Source organism: Ursus maritimus, unplaced genomic scaffold, assembly GCF_017311325.1.
Source record: "Ursus maritimus isolate PB19 unplaced genomic scaffold, ASM1731132v1 scaffold_25, whole genome shotgun sequence".
Lineage (NCBI taxonomy): Eukaryota > Metazoa > Chordata > Mammalia > Carnivora > Ursidae > Ursus > Ursus maritimus.
Genome location: NW_024425008.1, coordinates 706,042 through 726,638, shown reverse-complemented (window position 1 = coordinate 726,638; position 20,597 = coordinate 706,042). Strand labels below are relative to the sequence as shown.

The 20,597-nt window shown below is 66.0% G+C and overlaps 1 protein-coding gene across 7 annotated transcripts in view; it reads left to right on the top strand.

The window, feature by feature from the left end:
- The first annotated feature begins 248 nt into the window (after window positions 1-248).
- INF2 (inverted formin 2) overlaps window positions 249-20,597 on the top strand; it is a 30,166-nt gene continuing 9,817 nt past the window's right edge. For all 7 annotated transcript variants that reach the window (XM_040641324.1, XM_040641323.1, XM_040641329.1 and 4 more), the window contains exons 1-16: window positions 249-352; window positions 11,264-11,663; window positions 12,949-13,064; window positions 13,136-13,295; window positions 13,653-13,686; window positions 14,172-14,313; window positions 15,056-15,197; window positions 15,414-16,082; window positions 16,573-16,718; window positions 16,801-16,862; window positions 17,368-17,470; window positions 17,893-17,978; window positions 18,324-18,424; window positions 19,306-19,376; window positions 19,474-19,581; window positions 19,670-19,740. In XM_040641324.1, the coding sequence (XP_040497258.1) occupies window positions 11,273-11,663; window positions 12,949-13,064; window positions 13,136-13,295; window positions 13,653-13,686; window positions 14,172-14,313; window positions 15,056-15,197; window positions 15,414-16,082; window positions 16,573-16,718; window positions 16,801-16,862; window positions 17,368-17,470; window positions 17,893-17,978; window positions 18,324-18,424; window positions 19,306-19,376; window positions 19,474-19,581; window positions 19,670-19,740 (2,402 nt within the window). In that variant the 5' untranslated portion in view covers window positions 249-352; window positions 11,264-11,272. The remainder of the gene's footprint in view (window positions 353-11,263; window positions 11,664-12,948; window positions 13,065-13,135; window positions 13,296-13,652; window positions 13,687-14,171; window positions 14,314-15,055; window positions 15,198-15,413; window positions 16,083-16,572; window positions 16,719-16,800; window positions 16,863-17,367; window positions 17,471-17,892; window positions 17,979-18,323; window positions 18,425-19,305; window positions 19,377-19,473; window positions 19,582-19,669; window positions 19,741-20,597) is intronic.

Genomic DNA, 20,597 nt, shown 5'->3' with positions numbered 1-20,597 from the left:
GGGGGGGGGGGTGGGGGGTGGGGAAGGGGCGACCTCTAGGGGAGGCGGTCGCCGGCGGGTACCGGCCCGGGAAGGCAGAGCTCCCCCACCGCGGGCGCGCCCGCCACCAGGCCCGGCAGGGCGGGGCCTCCAGGCGACCCCTCCCCGACTCCGCCCCGGGCCGCGCCCGCTCCCCACGTGGCCGCCGGCTGGCGGGGCGGGGCGGCACCTCCTCTTCCGCGCGCCCCGCGGAGCGGGAGCCCAGCCCGAGCCCAGCCTACACCGAGCCCAGCCCGAGCCTGCGAAGCCCGCGGTGGGCCGGCAGCCGCGGCCCCTGGCCCGACCCGAGCGAGCGCCGCCGCGCCCCCGTCCGGTAAGTCCGCGCCTCCGCGCCCCCCAGGAGCCACAGGGGAAACTGAGTCCGAGCGAGGGGGCTCTTGGGGCCGGGGAGGGGGTGTTGGGGGAGCGCGGGGTGCACCCCAGGTGGCGGCACAGGGCGACGGGCTCCCGGCTCCCAGCTCCCGGCCGGCGCCCCGGAGCCCCCGGCCCCAGGGAGCAGCCCATCCCGGACTGCAGACCACCGCGCGGTCTAGACGCCTCCCGCTCGCAGTGGCCGCGGTGGTGGGCCGAGGGTCTGCGGGCCAACGCCCCGCCCGCTGCGGGCAGAATTTCCCCTCCCCGCGGCCGCCGCCACATCCTGACCATGAATCAGCCACAGTTGGGAAAATAAACTTCAACTTCGGGTCGGCAGCCCGGTAGCCCCGCGAGGTGCGCGCCGGCCTGGGGTCCCCCCTATGCTGTTGTGTCTGTAGCTGCCTGGGCGCAGGTGGGCGCACACGGAGCCCTGGCACCCCCACAGGCAGGCCTTGGGGGCACGAGCCCCCATCACTGCTCTGGGTTCCTCCTGGCCGGGCTCGTAAGCCTGGGAGTGGGAGGCTGGTTCTGTGCTCCTCCTTCCTGGGGAGGGGCCTGAGGAATGAGCATGACCTCGGGAAGGAATTGGGGTTACCAGCGGTGCCCCATCAGCCTCCAGCTGCCCTTGGGAGCTCAGGCAGGCAGGTCTGTGTGCCTGGCCTCCTGAGGCTCTGTAACCTAGGGCCCCAGGCCGCATGGTGGCTGGCCTCCGTTGTGACCACAGCGTTGGTGCCCTGTCCTACCGGCCACACCAGGAGTCCTGTGGGTGGGGATGGCCATGACCCTGTCTGGGTCATGCACACCCTCAGTGTAGCTGGAGTTGGGAACTTCCCTTCCCACCAGCCCCGCCTCCTGCTCCCTCAGGCATTGGGATCTGGGCAGGACACTTGCCTGCTCTGGGGCTCAGTTTCCCCATCTGCACCCTGAAGGATGGGGACAGTGGTTCAGGCATGGACCTCCTTCCTGTCACTCTCAGTGGAGAGGAAGAGACCCAAAGCAAATGCCTCAAACCCCTTCACAGTGCCACCCAGAGCAGGGAGTCCTGTGGCGGGGGGGGGGGGGGGGGGGCTGCAGCCCTGGTGCATCAAATATCTGCATTTGGTGCCAGGTCTGAGGTCTGGGCCTCGCACTGCCCCCACTCCCTCAGCAGGGCAGCACCAACTCTTCATTTAAAAAGCCAAGTTGGGCAATAGCCCCCAGCTGACCCCGGCCCCACCTTCCGTCTCTCCCGAGGAGCGCGGGGCTGATGGACAGGTTCTCACGGCCAGCAGACAGGCCGAGGGGCCCTGCTGGGGAGAGGACCGGTGTGATCAGGTGGGCTGCCCTCCTGGGACCCACCCAGGCAGCCTGTCAGGTTGCACTGCTTTCCAGCAGAGTTGACTATCAGGTGAGGTTTGTGGGGGTGTGGGTAGATGTCGGAGCTAACTGCACGCGCCTCACATGCTGGGACCTGGGAGCTCCTAACCTTCCATACACTCTGTTCGCCTTTCATCAAAGTGCGGTGATTTTCCAGGCTGGAAGAGTTAGCAGGTTCCCGAGGGCGGGGGAGGGATGGAAGGCAGCCGGAAAATGTTGGGCACTGCCGGCGGGTACAGGGCACAACGTGGTTGCCCTGGCTCTGGACTGGGGCAGGGAGTGTTCTCCAGGGCACCCAGAGGAGGAACTGGAAGGCAAAGTCCCCCCACAGTCTGAGGGATGGGGCCTGACTCAGCTGCTTGGCTCCTTCCCGCACTGGTCTTGCACACAGCTGGTGTCTAGTAGTTGCATGGTTCAGGGCCCAGTGGACACAGTGGATTGGGAAAGGCATGTCCACCGCTATTTCAGGACAGTGGACAGAAGTGGGTCTAGGGGAGACAGGCCAAGATTGGAAGGTTGAGGCCAGGCAGGAGCCAGTCTCTTCAGGGCTGTCCCCAGACAGCGCCACGCCTGGGGGACCCTGGATGTCCAAGACGAGGAGGCTGGTTTCAACCTATTAGGAAGGAGTGCGTGTGAGGGGGTGAGCTCCCCATCACTGGAGGTGTGAGAGCAGGGTCTGACCTTGTGGCTGCCTACCAGCCTCACCCTAGTAAGGAGGGTCTTGCCTGCTTCACCTTTGAACCAGGACAGCCTGGTCCTGAGCTGGTGTGGGGTCTGTTCACAGGCCATCTACCCAGTGCGTAGAGAAAACTCCAAGAGGAAGGGCAGCTCTTTTGCGGTGACCGCCAACCTCCTCCCCAGCCAGGCAGGGAGAGAGGCGCAGGGTGAGCCTGTCCTCCCAGGAGGGGCCGCTGCTATTTGTCTGCCCGACAGCACTCCCAAGGTGTGATTAAGGAGGGGACTGACTGGGTGTGCGGCTTCTCCGGGCCCCTTCTGCCAGGGGCACAGCAGCCTCCTGAGAGCGGCCCAGAGGCTGGCCTGTGCACGGCAGCGTTGCCCGGCGCCCTGAGCAGGGTCTGTGTGCAGAAGGAGGGACTGAGCGAAGGAATGAATGAGCCAGCCTGCCACGTTCCCGCCCCATGGCCTCCCACCCTTGCGCCCACCGGTGAGGCATGGGTACTGTGATTATCATCTATTTCACAGAAGAGGAAACTGAGGCATGGGGCTGTCGGGCTGTAGAATCAGCGGTGACGCCTGGCAGGACGCATTTATGAAGCCTGTACTGCGCGCACCAGCCTCTGTGCTCACCTCACTGCTCCCGTGGGCCAGAGGGCGGCCATACAGGAAGTGCTTCCCCGGGGTCACGGCGAGACCTGGCCGGCCCCGGGGGAGCACCTGGAGGCCAAGGCTAGCCCCATGTCCCTCGTCACCACCACAGGACCCTCGGGGTCCCAGCACCACCACTCTGAGAATAGGAGAGCTTTGTCCTGGCCAAGCGGCAGCCCCCGGGCTCCCACCAGGGGAGGGGGCAGCACCGGGGCCCCCACCTGTATGACTCCAGGCAGCTGCCACAGGCCTGCCGAGCTGGACCCCTGGAGTCAGTGGGCCCTTCTGGCCATGGGGGGTGGTTACAGGTGCTGGGATGACTAGACCACACAGAGGCCTCTCCCCCGGGGCTACCTGCGGACAGAATTCCCTCTTCTGCCTGCCACCCGCCACGGCCACCCTCCCACCCAGCCCCATCTCATCCCTGCAGTTTTCCCTCACCAAAGCCCTGGTCGGGGCGCCCTCCCACCCCTGTGCTGCTGCAGCCCCCTCCACCACCCCTCTCCCTGCAAGCTGTGCCCACATGGGAAAAGAGGGCCTGGAAGGTGGGCAGAGGGCCCCCTGCTCCCATGAGGTTGGCCTGGGCCAACCCCACAGGGAAGGCAGAGTCCGACCGAGCAGGGGTGCATAGCCAGGGCCGCTGAGGGTCATTGGATAGAGCCTTCTGTGGTTGGGAGACCAGTCAGGAACCACACTTGGGGAGGTGGAGGCAGACTGTGCTTCCCATTTAGCAGATGGGGCCGCTGAGGCCTAACCTCCAAGCCTCGCCTCAAGGCTAACCCAGGGCCCAGTGGGTCAGGGAGGAGGATACCAGTTCCGGACACACACACAGAGCCCTGGGCATTGGCTTTCCTGCACTGCCCCCAGCACCCATCACGCCCAGCCGGGGCTTGCCACTGCATGCGCACACACACACAGCCCGTGGGTCCCGGGTTTCTCTGCTCCTGAGCTCAGTCCTGGCCTTGTTGAGTGCTAGCAGACATGGGCGTGGCTGCCAGCGTGGGCCCTGGCCAGCTGTGTCAGAGGGCCTTAGTCTCCCCGTCTGTGCCTGGTCCCGGGTCCTCTCGGGCCCCAGGTGTGGCCTCAGCGTGCAGCCTATTTCCCCCGCTGTCCGTGTCCCCATGCACGGGTCCCTATTTCAGCTCTAAGTACAGCTTGGCACACAACGGCAGGGAGGCCAAGGTCCGCTCTTCAGCCGGCCAGAGGTGGGGGGCGCTCCCTGTCCCCCTTCCCTGCCTGTCTCTACCTCCCCACATGCGCAGACTGAGTGCCTGAGAACAGGAGCCCCACGTGCCCAGATGGGATCCTGCCCTTTTGGAGGTGCCTACGGCCCTGCCTGGTGCTTCCGGGCTGCTGTGGAGGTAGGGGCAGAGGAAGTGGGGTGTGCAGGCCAGGCAGGCCCGGTGGCCAGCAGGTGGGACTGGCCCTGCAAACCCAGCAACCCTGGAGAACATCTTGGCCGTTTTAGGATGAGAAAACCGAGTCCTCGATGGGCCTGGCCCTAGGCAACTGGCAAGGGATGCCTCGGGCACCTCGTGCTGGACGCTGAGGGTCTTGCTCACTGCCGAACCAGGGGGTCCAGGGGCCGAGTGGGGGCTGCGTCCCAGCTCGATGTTGGCCCCTGGCAGCCTGGCTGAGGAGGGGGAGGAGGCGGCAGTGGACCAGTGGATGCGCAGGCAGTTGCGCATGTCCAGGGCCGGATTTACAGATGGTGTCCCATGGATCTGTCGGCGGGCTCAGGGGTTGGCATTGACATGCTTGTCCCCATTTGAGGACTGGAACCAGGGCCCCGGCAAGTCCTGTGGGTTGTCCGAGAGACACAGCCAGTCCCTGGCAGAGCCTGATCTCACCCAGAAGCTGAGCCGTCCTCTGCCCCCAGGGCCCTAGCCACAGCCCCTGGCAGTGCCGGGTGGCCCCTCCCCCACTCTCAATCCAAGGCTTTGTTCTCCCTGCTCCTGGGTGGGCAGCCCCAGCTGGGGCATGGGACAGGGCCAGGGGCAGGGACTGCCAGGGCAGGCAGTGGGCAGTCTGCAGCCCAAAGCCTGAGGCACCCAGGGTCCTCCCAGGCTGGGAGAGGCCTTTCCCAAGGGCAGCAGGGAGACAAGGAGGGACACGGGACCTCCTGGAGGAGGCATCTCTGAGCTGCGTCTGATCTGGGGGGCACAACCCAGGAAGGAGGGGTTCTGGTGGCCAGCCTGAGGTCTTCGTGGGGTTCAGGGGAGGCCCTGCGGGTGGAAGCTGTGGCGAGGTGCCGGGCCCTGTGGTAGAACAGCCCCAGATTCAGACGCCGCCCTGCCACCTGGGGCCCGGGCAGTTCCTCACCTCCCTCACACCCAGCCACGGGTCTCTACCCATCACTCCCCGCAAGCCATCCCTGACAGAACTGGCTCAGCCACAGAAGGTGGCAACAGACGTCACTGTCGTCCTCAGCCACCGTGTCCTCGACCACTCCGTCCTCAGCCACCGCGTGCTGCTCTCCTGTGCTGGGGCAGGTGGGCACCAGACTCTGGACCCAAACCCTGAGAATGTCAGGGGTGGCCAGGCCCTCCAGGAAGTCCCCTGGCCCTGCTCTTCGCACAGCTGGGGAGATGAGGCCTGGCGACAGCAGGAGGCCAGGGCCGACCCAGTCCCTATGAGCCTTAGTGCAGGTGGAAGCGAAAGTTCAGCTTCCTGGCGCGGGTGCCTCCGCCCTTCCTGTCCTCCCTACCAGCAAGCCATCCACTGGGTCAGGCGGGACTCCCAGACCACCCCCAGCCCTTTCTCAGAAATGCAGACACACAGCGGGCCAGGGCTGCCCTGCAAGCACCCTCCTCCCAGTGAGCAAGGGGGCAGGGTCAGCTCCCACGCCGCCCACCGCCCTCTAGCAGGCGTTTCCTGTCCGCCCAAGTCCGTCAGCCCTCTCTGCAGCTTTCTGCGGCTTCCACCCGCTTCTATTCCTAACCCAGGAGGGTGGGACCCGTGGAGGAGGCAAACAGGTCAGGCCTGGGCACTGTGTGTCTGACATGACTCCCACCTGTCCCCAGATCCTGGGGCACAGTGGCCCAAGCCCAGGCCCGGCCTCCCTGACCAGCGGCGTCGCCTGGCTCTCAGCGCTAGCCAGCCCAGCCCAGCCCCCTCCATCCCCCTCCACCCTGCGTAGCCTTAGTGCCACAGAGGAGACCAGCTGTCAGCTCTGCCCTGACTCCCTGGTGACCTGCATGGGGGGCGGGCCCCCTCTGAACCCAGTTCCCCTCAGAGACTGTGGGCCTTTTCTATCACTATGCTCTTTCTCTCTAATTATGAAAATGACCACATTCACCCCAGATGCAACTTCTGTTAGCATTCAGGCGTGTGTTTGGTGGGACATGTTTGATGGCTGAAATCCTACTCAGTACGACTTACTGTCCTACTTCCTGTCTCTGTTTTTAATTCAGCACCACTGTGAAGGTCTTGGTGCCCACCTGCCCCCAAGCAGCCCCTCAGTCTTGTTGCTGGATGCACACACAGTGGGGTGGGGGGTGGGGTTCAGGTGAGGACTTGGGAGGCACAGGCCCTGCACTCCATCCTGGGACTGAGGGCAGCGGTGGGCTGGAGTGCTCCTTGGACAAGAGAGCGGCCAGGGGCCCGTGAGGACACCACCCTTGGCCAAGGCCCTCCGCACTGTTTGCTTGTGGATGGGTGGGCGGTGGGTAGGCACTAGGTTGTACCTCCTTCCCCAAGGCCCACTGTGCATTAGCCCCCGACCTGGGATGAGCCCATGGTGGGTGACCCACGCAAGGAGGGCTCACAGCCTTGTGGGGAGGGTCGTGCGTGCACTGGAGGCTCGAAAGGAGCCAAGGTGATGGAAGGGAGGGGGATGGGGGATCCGGGTAGGAATCAGCTCCAGCGGCTTCCCCCAGTCCTGCAGGGCCCGGGCTGCCCCTGAGCTCCAGGGAATCGCTGCTGGAAACACAATACAAGGGTTGCCAGGCAGTGGAAAAATTTGGAGCTAAAAATACAGTGTGGCAGCCCCTGCCTCCCAGTTCCGGAACCCCGCTCCTGCCATTGTACCCGCCTTCCCCAAGGAAGACAAGCTCACTCTTTGCACCCCGCCCCCGCGCCCTCTCTGGCTCTGGGCCCAGAAGCACCCCAGCCCTGTGGTGACGCTGGCAGGGCCGCCCTGAAGCTGCCTCCCTACAGCAGCCACCCCTCTCCTGGGTGCCCGTGTCCCCAGCCGGTGCCTTTCCTACCCCTCACTCCCACCGCTGGGTCCCCCAGCCCCTCCACGATCAAGGAACGGAAGCCCAAACCCGCTCCTCAAGGGTGCCGAGCTCTGGCACTTAGTCCGGGCATCCCCACCCCACCACACTGTTCAAAGCTGGGGCGGGCGGTGGTGGGGGGGAGCCCATGCAGGGAGCTCCCACCAGCCATGCCCAGGACCCAGCTTGGCGCCTGGTGCCCACCTCAGGAGGCCCTTCCTCTCTGGCTCAGTTTCTCCGTCTGCATGGCAGGGGCTGGATTCTGAGGTCAGGTGGGGGGGCAGCTTCAACCCTGCCCCCTGCCCGCCCCCCCAGGAACACACTCTGTTTGACAGGCGGCTGCCAAGCAGGGGCGGTGGCTTCCCATGAGTCAGCACAGCTGCCTGGGCATGTGGGTGCCCGGATAGAGGTGCCGGTACTGCTGCGCGGGGCTGGCCAGGCGTGGGCTGGGTGAGCTCAGGTGAGCAGCACAGCCCGGCCAGTGGGCTGACCCAGGAGAGCTCTGAGGGGAAAGCGTGGCCCCGCCACAGCGGGAACCCCACTTTATTGGTAGAAAAAATGGAGCACTGAAGAAGCATTGGGGAACATGCCACTCATGTCAGAGCCCCAGTGTCTTCCTCTGCAAAAGGTCCCTGCCCACCAGAGTTGCCCTGGTGCAGGGGGACGGCCTGCCCATGCGGGGCGCTTGGGGCTGCTGCAGCGCCCGACGGACAGGGTACGCCCGAGCCGCCGGGTACTTGGACCCTAGGAGAGGGTCGTGCTCTGTGGGTGGTGCCGGCTGCAAAAAAGGCTCTGCAAATGCAAATTCATGCGCTGGCCCCGCCCCCGGAAGGCTGGCCTCGCCCCCGTCGGGGGGGGGCCGAGATCACATTCCTGCTCATGTGGCCCCGCCCCCGGAAGGCTGGCCCCGCCCTGTGATCGCATTCCTGAGCATGTGGCCCCGCCCCACCCTGGCCAGGCGGAGGCTGGGAGGGTCCCTGCGACCCCGCCCTGTCTAGGCGCCAGGCCAGGCTTGCCTCGGGACACTCAACCCACGGGTTGGGCAGGGTTGGGCAGGGTTGGGAGGGCGGGCGCGGCGGCGGCCGGAGTTACAGCAGCCAGGAGCGCTCAGTCGGTGCGGGCCGGGTCCAGTTTATGCCCTGCGAACCCCAGCGCACCTGTCACTGTACAGACGGAGAGCAGAGGGGCAGCCCCTTCCCCAGGAGCACACAGCCAGTAAGCCCAGCAGTCTGGCTTCTGCCTCCCACGCGGTCCTGGGTATTGCCAGGAGGGGTCATTCCCCACGCTGTTCTCCTGACGCAGTACATGCCTGGTTCTGTCTGGGGCTCCCGGCAGGACCGTCCAACCACCCCCCGGGGGGGTGGAGGGGAGCAGGCAGAGGCCGTTTCCTCGGAGCCGCTGCTCGCAGGGACCGGGTCAGCACCACCGGCCCTTGACAGAGTCCCCAGGCAGACAGGCAGGCGAGTGGGAGCGCGTTATAGTTTCCATGTGCGTGTCCGCGGTCCTTGTCACCGTGGCCTCAGTGTTCTGTGGGTGGATGCCGCCTGCGCAGGTGGAGTGCGTCTGTACGTCCTCTCTGGGGTTGTTGCTGTGTGTGATACCATGTGCCTGTACAGGAGGCCTTCGTGCACGTGCGTCCGTGTTACGTGACGCGTGTCTGCTGTGCATGGGTGCCGCTCCGGCACGTGTGTGAGGCACACATGGAGGGGCATGACCAGCTTGTGAAACTCAGCTCCGGGGCACACAGCTTAGGACCCTTCGAGGGCAGGTAGACGGGGCTGATCACCTCCTGCAGGGGCCCCTACGTGGGGGGTCTCTCCGGGTCATGAGCCAGTGACCCAGGGAGGCCCGGGCAGTGTCGGGTGAGGTGCCTAGACCGAGCAGGCTGTCTCTGAGAGGTCGTTTTCTGCATCGAGGGACCCCGGGGGCTCTTGGCTAGAGAAGACACTTAAGACGCTGAAGGCCTGTCCTGGGAGAGTTCAGGCCCCAACCACTCAGCCTGTGCCAAGGAAGCAGGGACTTGGGCCAGCAGGACGGGGGTGGGGCGAGGAAGGGAGGGGCAGTCCTGGCTGCGTCTTTAGGCGGCACCCAGGGTGGGTGGCAGTGTGTGCGAAGGCCGCTCTGCTGTGCTCTTCATGGTGCCAGGAGCAGCCCCCTCCCCTGGCACCGGGAGGCTGCCCAAGAGGGACCGGAGCCACAGCTGGCAGCCGCACAGCTCAGCGGTCAGCAGTGATGAGAAGCCAGGAGAGTGTGAGGGGCAGCCCGAGGCAGGGCCTGGAATGGGTGGGCAGAGGCAGCCGGAAGGTCTTGCGCATCTGGGTGAGTCGACGGTGGGGGAGGGAGCAGGTGAAACCATGCAGTCACAGGGAGGGCTGACGGACACCCGACCCCCCGCAGGGATGCCCACACCCACTGCCTCTCGGGATGCCCCCAGTAGGCAGATGCCAGAGGTTCGGTGCAGGCAGGGTGGCTCACGCGGGACGAGTGGCATGGTGGGCCCAGAGCCGGTACACAAGCAGGCCAGAGCCTCTCCTCCCCTCAGCCAGGCCGCCTTCCTGGGGCACCCCACGGGCCTGCGTGGCAGTCAGCCAGGCAGGAGGATGAGGGCTGGGTGGGGGTCTGGATTCCTGGTGTGGACCCACTTCAAACAGAGGAGGAGCTGCTGGAATGCCAGACCATCCCATGCCGGGGGTGGGGGGAGCTCGGGGAGCACAAAGGAGGACACCCAAGACACTCACCAAGCAGAGGGGGAGCGGGGCCTCCGGGAACGCCAGCCGTGAGCCAGGCCAGGGACCTGAGTGCAGCCTCTGTCTCCTGTAGGACCTCAGATGGCCCCTGGGGTCTCCCCCTAATGTACTGGGTCCAGCAGTCCTGAGAGGGAGGCTGGGCTGGACAGCCAGCCTCTCTCTGGCCAGCCTCTGCGTGGGGTCCAGGCTCACTCCGTTCTGCCCTTTCCAACTCTGGGGGCTGGGCATGTGACCTGGCTTCTCTAGCTGCCACCTCCCTTTCGTCTTCTGTAACGTAGGGGCCTGGGGGGTCTGGGGTGGGCAGTGGCAGGGCCAGGCCCTGGGCGTGAGGCGCAGTGGTCCTGCCATGCTCTGCTTCTCGGGCTCCCTCTCAGCAGCTCCATGCCGTCCTTCTCACGCACTAAATACAAGACCCGAGCCATACATGGTCGCAGGAGAGCCTGGGCTGCCCCTGACCTTTGAGGCCAGTCCCCAGGGGCTGTGGCTGAGGACAGCGTCACTGCCGAGGGCCCCGAGGAGGGGGGTTTGGTGGGTGTGGCAAAGGCACAGAGGCCTGTCCTCTTTTGGGGAAAGGCACGTGTTGGGAGGCATTGTGGGTGGGGGGTCACACCTGTTGAGGCCGCATCCAGTAAAGTTCCACATGCCAAGGGCCTAGGGGGACATCCAGTCCTCTGCCCACACTGACTGACCCACTGAGGGCCTCAGAGGCCAGGGCCTGGCAGGGCTGCTTCCCCACAGGGCCCTGGCCTTGCTCGTGATGGGGGTGGGCACCGCGCCTGACCCTCAAGTCAGCCCCTTCCCCAGCCACACACCTGATGCCGTGGGCAGCCCACAAGAGCCCGGGATCTGGAATGGCCCCTCCCTGCTGTCCGTATCTGACCCTGTCCCCCGGGGGCAGGGGAAGTGTTCTGGGACAAGATAAGGGAACCCCAGAGATGCCACTTTTGTTGCATCGTCACTACTGAGTCAGTGGTGTTCCTGCCAGTGTAGCCTCCTTGAGGTCCTCGGGTGGACAGGGAGGCGGTGCTCCTGCCCACTCGGCGGCTGCGGCGGTTCATCAGGGATGCGTGTGAGGAGAAGTCCCTGGACGGTGGCTGCCCTGACCGGGCGAGGGCCCGGTGTCCCCGGGCAGGCCTTTTGGCAGGTGGGGAGAGACACGAGGCAGAGGACACCGCCTCCCCTCGCGGGTGAGCGGCTCACGCCCGTCTGCCTCTGGCCCCACAGTTCGGCAAGATGTCGGTGAAGGAGGGTGCGCAGCGCAAGTGGGCCGCGCTGAAGGAGAAGCTGGGGCCGCAGGACTCGGACCCCACGGAGGCCAACCTGGAGAGCGCGGACCCCGAGCTGTGCATCCGGCTGCTGCAGATGCCCTCCGTGGTCAACTACTCGGGCCTGCGCAAACGCCTGGAGAGCAGTGACGGCAGCTGGATGGTGCAGTTCCTGGAGCAGAGCGGCCTGGACCTGCTGCTCGAGGCCCTGGCGCGCCTGTCCGGCCGCGGGGTGGCCCGCATCGCCGACGCCCTGCTGCAGCTCACCTGCATCAGCTGCGTGCGCGCCGTCATGAACTCGCAGCAGGGCATCGAGTACATCCTCAGCAACCAGGCCTACGTGCGCCAGCTCTCCCTGGGTGAGCCGCGGCCCGCTGCCGGGCGCCGGGCGGGCACCTGGCACGGACACCCCTGCGTAACTCCCTATGAGGCTCCGGGCACGGAGGTTAGAGGGCGGGCTGGGGTCACAGGAGAGAACTCAGCTGGGCAGCAGGGAGGGCTTCCTGGAGGAAGAACCAGGTTCCTGTTTGCCCCGAGTCTGAGACCTCCGGGTCACCTAGGAGCCATGGTCCTCTACCAGCTGCACCTAGTTGCCTCCTCTGTTCTGTGATTTGGCCTGGGCTTTCCGTCCAGCCCTGTGCTTGTTCGTGCCCCGCCCCCTTCCCCGTCTCTGGCCTCCAGCGCCCCTCCCTCCCACCTGCCACCTTGGTCCATGCCTTGGCAGCCGGCCTCACCTGGGCCAAAAACACAAGTCCACCTGAGTAGCCCCGCTCACATTCTGCCTGGCTCCAAGCCAGCACTTGCACCTGGCGGTATCTCCCCTTTCCCCACACCCCCACCCCTGCCCGTTCTGTGCCCCACTCCCACCTCCTGCTCAGGCTGCTCTGTGCCTTTGTGCACCTGCTGACTCCTTAAGTTCTCACACATGGTCACCTCCTCCAGGAAGTCTCCCCAGGCTGCACCCAGTCAGTCTTCTCCCTTTGGGGGTGACCTCAGGTGGCCCTTCATGAGGGGTCACTGTGTCCCTTGCCCTCCAGGCCGTGCTGTTCAATGGTAGCAACAAGAGCTGAAGGAGGGGGCAGTGACGGTGGGTCGGCCGGTGGAGGTGGGCGAGAGCCTTTGTGGGTGAACGAGCCAGAGGCTACTCATGCCCGTCGTACGCACCCCGGACTGGGTGGTGCACCTGTGTGTTTGTGGCCTTTCAGTAAGGCCAGCTAAGGGACACCCCCAAAACTTCCCCAGCCCAGGGATGAGGTGGGAGGAGGGGGGCATGACAACAAGGAGGTGCCATGGGCTGTTTGGTGAAAACATGGGTCAGGCCGGGGGGCCGTGCCAGTGTGGGCCTTGGGCCCAGAGCCGGCAGGGACCGCTCTCAGAACTAAGGCCCAGCCCAAGCACACCCTCCCTGCAGCATCTGCCTCTCTGGTCCTGGAGGGGGTGGGCGCCCGCGGAGGCCAGCCCCCGATGCGGCCAGTGCCCCGGTGCGGAGCGTCCCCTGGCGTCCACCTGGGGGCCCGGCTTGTCCGCGGGAGGGTGGGTTCCCGTCAGACAGGTGCAGGTGGGGAGGGGCTGCCGGGAGGAGGAGGAGCCCAGGCCTGGGATGCACCGTGGGCCCCGCTGAGACTCCCGGCCCGCCCTTGGCAGCTCTGGACACGTCCAACGTGATGGTCAAGAAGCAGGTGTTCGAGCTGCTGGCTGCGCTGTGCATCTACTCCCCCGAGGGCCACGTGCTGACCCTGGACGCCCTGGACCACTACAAGGTGAGCCTCGGGGGCGCCTGGGTGGGTGCAGGGCCCGGGACGCGTGCTGACCCCGCCCGCCCGCCCTGCAGACGGTGCGCAGCCAGCAGTACCGCTTCAGTGTCATCATGAGTGAGCTCTCCGACAGCGACAACGTGCCCTATGTCGTCACCCTGCTCAGCGTGATCAACGCCATCATCCTGGGCCCCGAGGACCTCCGCACCCGCGCCCAGCTGCGCGGGGAGTTCACTGGTAACCGCCCCTGGCCCGGCCCACACTGCCCCCTGCAGGGCCCCAGGGGAAGGCTCTGGGAGGCCGCCCCCACCAGCTCCCTTTGGTGGACTTGGGGCCCCTGCGGCCCCGGACAGGAGTCCTGCATGGCTCTCAGTGTGAGGCCCACCCCTCGGTTCCAGTCCTGCCAGTGGTGGCCATGACCATCTAGCGGGGACAGCCGTGTGTGCCCTCCAGAGTGTTCCTGGTACCTGTAGCAATGGCAGGGTCCCCCTCCTGCCCCACGGGCTGGGTGTGCTGGGGGGTGGGAATGAGCCCACGGAGAGAGCAGAGGGGAAGGCATGAGAAGACACAAGCGACCCCACTGTCCCTTCCCAGGGTTGCAGCTGCTGGACATTCTGACGCGGCTACGGTGAGTCCCCATCACTGTTCTCCAAAGCCGGGCTCACCCTTCCCTGGGGTCCAGATGGGCAATGGGCAGAGGGGACTTCCAGGAGTAGCCCCAGTGGGCCCGCCCTGCTCAACCCAGGTCCCGCTCACACTGCCTGTCGGCCACCCTGCAGAACGGCCCCCGCCCAGGGGCCTGGGTGTCGCCAGATACAATGCAGGACGCCTTGTTAAGTAGGAGTGTAGATAGACCACAAAGCGCTCTCTGGGTAAGTATATCTCAGAAACCGTACAGGACAGACTTATGCTACAGATCATTTGCGGTTTTTCCGAAATTCCAACGTATTTGGGTTCTGGGAGCCCAGGTAGCTGAGAACTGCCCTCCCAGGCCCCATCAGGACCACTGTCCTGGGTGGGGCCACGTGCCCAGCACAGCCCCGCACAGGGGCGTCTGTGCGTCCGTCCAGGGTGGGGCAGTGGCCTCAGCCCGCCCGGCCCCTCTTGCCCCAGGGACCTGGAGGACGCCGACCTGCTGATCCAGCTGGAGGCCTTCGAGGAGGCCAAGGCCGAGGACGAGGAGGAGCTTCTGCGCATCTGTGGGGGCGTCAACATGAACAGCCACCAAGACGTCTTCGCGTCTGTGTTCCACAAGGTGAGCGGGGCCGGAGCAAGCTTGCCGGGGACCGTCTCCAGGGGCAGGGGTGCAGGGCTCCGACACGCTGCCTTCCCCGCCCTGGGAGACCCACCCGACCGGATCTGGAGCCACATCAGGGAGCCGCGGGGGGGTCCGGGCGTGGACTGGGAGGAGCCTGGAGCTGCAGCGGGCAGCCTGGGGGCCGTCTTCGCTGGCACAGGCACAGAGCCAAGGCCCGGGGACCCAGGAGGACAGCGTCCCAAAGACCAGGGCTGCCCAGAGGTAGCTGAGCTGTCCTGGGCCCCAGCAGGCCAGCTGCCTCAAATGGCCTGAGGGGCTCCGGGACCAGCAGGAGGCCAGGAGGCCGCGTTCTGGTCCAGCTCAGGCCCTCCCTGGCTGGGACCTCCTGTCCTTCACTGAACCCACGCCTCTCAGCCAGGGGACACGTGTCGCCGGAAACATTTGGACACATTTGGGGTGGTCTCAGTTGGGCAGGGGTTCTCCCGGCTTTGGGGGGGTGGAGACCAGGGATGCCGTGAGACATCCCACAGTGCACTGGGCAGCCCCCAGAGTGGAGAGTTGTCCAACCCCGAACGTCACCGGCGCGGCAGTCAGGGAGCCCCACTCCGGCTCATCCGCAGTGCCCCTGCAAGGCACAGAGTGGTGACAGGGTGGACATTCCTGGCAGTCCGAAGCCCGCTGTGGTCAGCCTGCCCCAGGATGGGCTCGGCTGCTGACCCGTCCTTTCCCCCCCACCCAGGTGAGCTGCTCCCCAGCTTCCTCCCAGCTGCTGTCCGTGCTGCAGGGTCTCCTCTACCTGGACCCCACCCTCCCCTCCAGCCAGCTGCTCTGGGAGGCTCTGGAGAACCTGGTGCACCGGGCCGTGCTCCTGGCCAGTGATGGTGAGCAGGTGGGGCAGAGCGGGGGTGCCGTGCCCACAGCCCCCTCGCTGACCCCAGCCTAGCGGACAGACAGTGGGGTCTTGGACCGTTGCGGGAGGGCTCCCGTCCTTGGCCTCTCCCCCACCCTGTGCCTGACGGCAGTGGCCATGCCTTTCCCGCCACCCCACACCCATGTCCTCTGGCCCTGTGCCCTGACCCTGGACACCCCCGCCGCAGTCCAGGAATGCACCGTAGAGGAGATGGTGGAGCGGCTCCTGTCCGTCAAAGGGCGGCCACGCCCGAGTTCCCTGAACAAGGCCCACAAGAGTGTCCAGGCCGACCTAGGCCAGAGTTGGAAGGGCAGCATGCCCCAAAACAGTGGTGCCCCGAAGGCGGGTGTGGAGGACCAGCAGCCCGAGGCCAACCTCACCAGCCTGCACATCGTCGACGTCCAGAGCTCGAGCAGCATGGCCGCCCCCCAGCGGCAGGCGCCTACCCCAATCCCACCTGCACCCCCACTCCCTGGCTCCCCTGCAGGGCCTCCCCCACCGCCCCCACCACCCCCACCGCCCCCACCTCTCCCACTGCCAGGCCTGGGAGCCCCAGCACCCCCACCCCCTCCCCCACCCCCGCTGCCTGTCTCCAGTGGGGCCCTACCTCCCCCACCTCCCCCACTCCCAGGCATGGGGTGCCCCCCACCACCCCCACTGCCTGGCCCTCCTCCACCCCCACCCCTGCCGGGTCCCTCTGGCTCCTCTACGGTGGGTGGCGAGGAGGAGATCATTGTGGCCCATGTGACCCACAGCCTGGGTTCTGCCGGGGTCCCAAGCCACCGGCGCATAAACCCCCCCACTCTGCGCATGAAGAAGCTCAACTGGCAGAAGCTGCCGTCCAATGTGGCCCGAGGTGAGGACCCCCGGTCTCTGGGAGTGGCCGCTTCCCGAGGCCCGGGCTGGGCCCCGCTGGGTGAGTGGCCCACGATACCCGTAGCACAGGTGCTACGGCCTGGGCCTAGGCCCGGGGCCTCTGTGCCTGTGTCCCCCTGCCTACGGGCTGTTCAGTCTCTGCTCTGGGCTTAGGTCCTGGGTCATCTGGGCAGGGCTGGGGCGGGGGCAGGGCAGAGGCCCCTCTGAAGACCCTCCCCTCCCGCACGCACCCTTGTAAGCTGAGATGTACCGCTGATGCCACAGCCCCTGCACGGCCCGGGCCCCCAGGTGCTGGTGCTCAGTCGGAAAAGGTCGAGGCCGAGGCCTGCGAGAAGGCCGGGTCTCCCGCCAGCCTGGACACGTATGCGTGCACACGGTGTGACAGCAACCGGAGGGCTTCCTTTGCCGGGCCCGCCTGGCCCTGGCGTCCCAGGGCGTGCGTGAGCCTGACCGGGGCGCCTCCTCCACAGAGCACAGCTCCATGTGGGCCTCGCTGAGCAGCCTGGGTGCCGAGGCAGTGGAGCCCGACTTTCCCAGCATCGAGCGGCTCTTCTGCTTCCCCGAGGCCAAGCCCAAGGAGCATGTGGCTGCCCCGGCCAGGAAGGAGCCCAAGGAGGTGGGGCCCGGCCGTGGCCGGGGCGGGACAGGGACCTCTGTGCTCTCTCAGTTACCAACACCAGGGCGGGGCTGTTCTCCAGATCACGTTTCTGGACTCCAAGAAGAGCCTGAACCTGAACATCTTCCTGAAGCAGTTTAGATGGTGAGCAGGCCCTCCCACTAAGCCGCCTCCCCCTCCCCTGTACCTCCCATCTTCGGCTCCGCAGTGCCCTCTGCAGGCCTCTCCTGGGAAGTGCGCCTCCCCCTTTGTGGACAGGTCATAGCTGCAGGCCGCCCCAAGCTGGGGGCCTTGGAGAGCCCCAGTCCCCACTCCGTGGGGAAGCTGAGGCCCAGACAGCAGCGGGCAGTGCTCCCGGCCCACGAGTCCTTCCCTGCTGCTGCTGGACACTGGCTCCTGCCAGGGAGCTCCCTGGGCACGCGTGTGCCTGCCTGCCTGGGTCCTGAGTAGCTCCCTGGAAGGAGGAGCAGACAGGGAGTGCAGTGTTCAGCCCCCAGCCTCATTACTGTGTGACCCCAGGCAGGTGGTTTGCCTTCTCTGTGCCCCAGCAGCTCAGGCCGCTGAGAAGCAGAGAGGTCATGGGCTGAGGGCAGTCCCCAACTGGCAGGGTCCCCAGGAGCCCACCCCAGCCAAACCCTCTCTCCTGCAGCTCCAATGAGGACATCATTGCTATGATCCGGGCTGGGGACACCACCAGATTCGACGTGGAGGTTCTCAAGCAGCTCCTCAAGCTCCTTCCTGAAAAGCACGAGGTGAATGGGGAGGAACCTCGCCAGCCCTGCCCTGGGGCTCCCAGCAAGGGAACGAGGAGGGGACACAGGGACGCTCCAGCAAGGGAACGAGGAGGGGACACAGGGACGCTCGGTCCGGAGCCACACGGAGCTGTGCTGGACATGAGTCTGCCCTGGGGCCCCCAGCAAGGGAACGAGGAGGGGACACAGGGACGCTCGGTCCAGAGCCACACACAGCTGTGCTGGACATGAGTCTGCCCTGGGGGCTCCCAGCAAGGGAACAAGGAGGGGACACAGGGACGCTCGGTCCAGAGCCACACACAGCTGTGCTGGACATGAGTGGACCTGGTGGGAGCAGGTGCACGCAGGTGCCCCGCAGTCCAGGGTGCTTCCTGGGGGGGGGATGGGAGCTGCAGTCCCACACGTGGGCCTCCTCCCTGCAGATCGAAAACCTGCGCTCCTTCACGGAGGATCGGGCCAAGCTGGCCAACGCCGACCAGTTCTACCTCCTCCTGCTGGGCGTTCCCTGGTGAGTGGGCGGCCCTCGGACCCCCAGGCCCAGACCTTGAGGAGGGAGTGGGGCTGTGCAGACTGTTTCCTCGGGACTCCTCGAGGAACACCGCACGTATCACTCACACGCCCCCTGCTCTGAGAGGGAGGGACACCCCACATGGGGACAATGGCCCTCCTCGACCCCACAAGGTGCTGGTCTGGAGTGCCCCTTCCCGGGCCCTACCCCAGTCCTGCTGAGTCGGCCTCTGGGACCTGGCCCAGGAACGTGCACGTCGAACACGGCCAGACCATGGGCCCCCGAGCCGCAGGCCCAGCACGGGTGAGGGGAGGCCCCGTCCCTGATCTCCTGCTCTGTCCCCAGCTACCAGCTGCGTGTGGAGTGCATGCTGCTGTGTGAGGGCACGGCCGTCGTGCTGGACATGGTGCAGCCCAAGGCCCGGCTAGTACTCGCTGCCTGCAACAGTGAGTGGGGGGCAAAGCCTGGGGCTGGAGGGCCCAGCACCCGGAGCGTGAGCGATCCCGTGGGCGCTGACCTTCCCCACCTCACCATAGACATGACCCTGCTATAAGACACTCACGGTGCATGTGCACTCATGTGTGCATCCACCGGCACGCGCACACGCAGACACAGGCAGGCACGCATACACAGCTACATGCACGCACATACACACGTGCACACACAGACACAGACCCCCATGCACGCAGGCACACGTGTGCACAGACATGAGCGTGCACACACAGGTACACGTGTGCACACACACAGGCTCCCATGCACACAGGCACACACGTGTACAGACATGAGCGTGCACGCACAGGTACACGTGTGCACACACACAGGCTCCCATGCACACAGGCACACACGTGCGCAGACATGAACATGCATGCACAGGGACGTGCTCAGGGGCACACGTGTGTACACTCACCACTTTCTCCAGATGAGGGATGAGCAGGAATATAGCACAGCCCCGGGGCAGGGACGCACGCAGTAGATATCCACTCCCATCTCGGGCACAGAGCCAGGAGGGCCACCCTCCCTGAAGCCGCAAGGGTTGGTTAGCTGAGAACCAGGGAGGCCTCAGCTACAACCTTCTGGAAAGTTCCTCTCAGCAACGTCATCCGCAGAAAAGGGCAGTGGTCATCTGCTTCCGGGGTGGGGAGGGTGCAAGGAGTGCTCACATTGGCAGACCTGCACCCAGAGCCCCTGAACCTGTCCGTGGTGGGGGCTTCCAGTCACCTGCCCACCCCTGGACCGAGCCTGGGGGAGGGGAGTGAAGACCTCCACACCACAGCCTCAGACGCCTCGCAGCTCCCTCCCCTCCCTCAGCCCTGGCGCCCTCCCACAGGCCTGCTCACCAGCCACCAGCTGCCCATCTTCTGCCAGCTGATCCTGAAAATCGGAAACTTCCTCAACTACGTAAGCGGCCCCGCCCCAGCTCCCCCCACCCCCATGTCCACCCCCTCCCCACCAGGCAGCCGAGGCCTCACTCCCAACCCGGACCCGGACCCTCTAGGGCAGCCACACAGGGGACGCTGATGGCTTCAAGATCAGCACACTGCTGAAGCTCACGGAGACCAAGTCCCAGCAGAGCCGCGTGACCCTGCTGCACCACGTGCTGGAGGTGGGACCGCGCCCATCGCCTGAGGCTCGGCCATCCCTGGGGCCAGGGTGTGGCCACGGCGGCTCTCACCGGACATGTCCTGTTGCAGGAGGTGGAGAAGAGCCACCCAGACCTCCTGCAGCTGCCCCGGGACCTGGAGCAGCCCTCCCATGCAGCAGGGTAGGTGCCCCCTGCCCCCCCCCCGCCTGGCCCCCACCGGCAAGCCCCCCACCTGCCTCGCCCACACCAGTGAGCCCCCCTCCCACCTGGCCACCCTGGCACCTCGACCACCCACCTCACCCACACCGGCGCCCCCGCTGCTGGTCCTGGCCAGTGAGGTGGCTGGGCCAGGCTGGGCCCCCAGGAACCACTGCCCCATAGAACACTCACTTTCACCTCAGAATAGGACCTTGGGTCCACTGTGGCCTGTCCTCACATGATTTACAGGAGGAGACAGGTCTAGGGGAGGTAGGGAGTGACATGGTCATGGTCACACCAGGGGCTAGGCTGACACCACCTCTTTACAAAGTTGAGCCTCACAACAGCCCGTGAGGAAGGCCGTGCCACTCCCATTGTACAGATGGGAAAACTGAGGCCCAGGCAAGTGGTGCTGCATCCATGGGGTCACTCAGCACAGAGGGGCAGCTCAGGGAGGGTAGCCTGGACCTTCCAACTCCAGGTACACACTACGGAAGGTTCTCAGGCCTGAGAGCCATGGATAGGCTGAGCCACTTGGGTCACTGTCCTGGCACTTCACCCCCAGCACCACCTGGCCATTCCCAGAGCTCTGATGTGCTTCTAGCAACTTGCGGGTGTGCCGTCCAGTGTCCCCCACTGTCCCCCTGGGTGTGCTGTCCACTGTCCCCCGCTGTCCCTGCAGGTGTGCCGTCCACTGTCCCCCTCTGTCCCTGCGGGTGTGCCGTCCACTGTCCCCCACTGTCCCTGTGGGCGTGCCGTCCACTGTCCCCCACTGTCCCTGTGGGTGTGCCGTCCACTGTCCCCCGCTGTCACTGCGGGTGGGCCGTCCACTGTCCCCC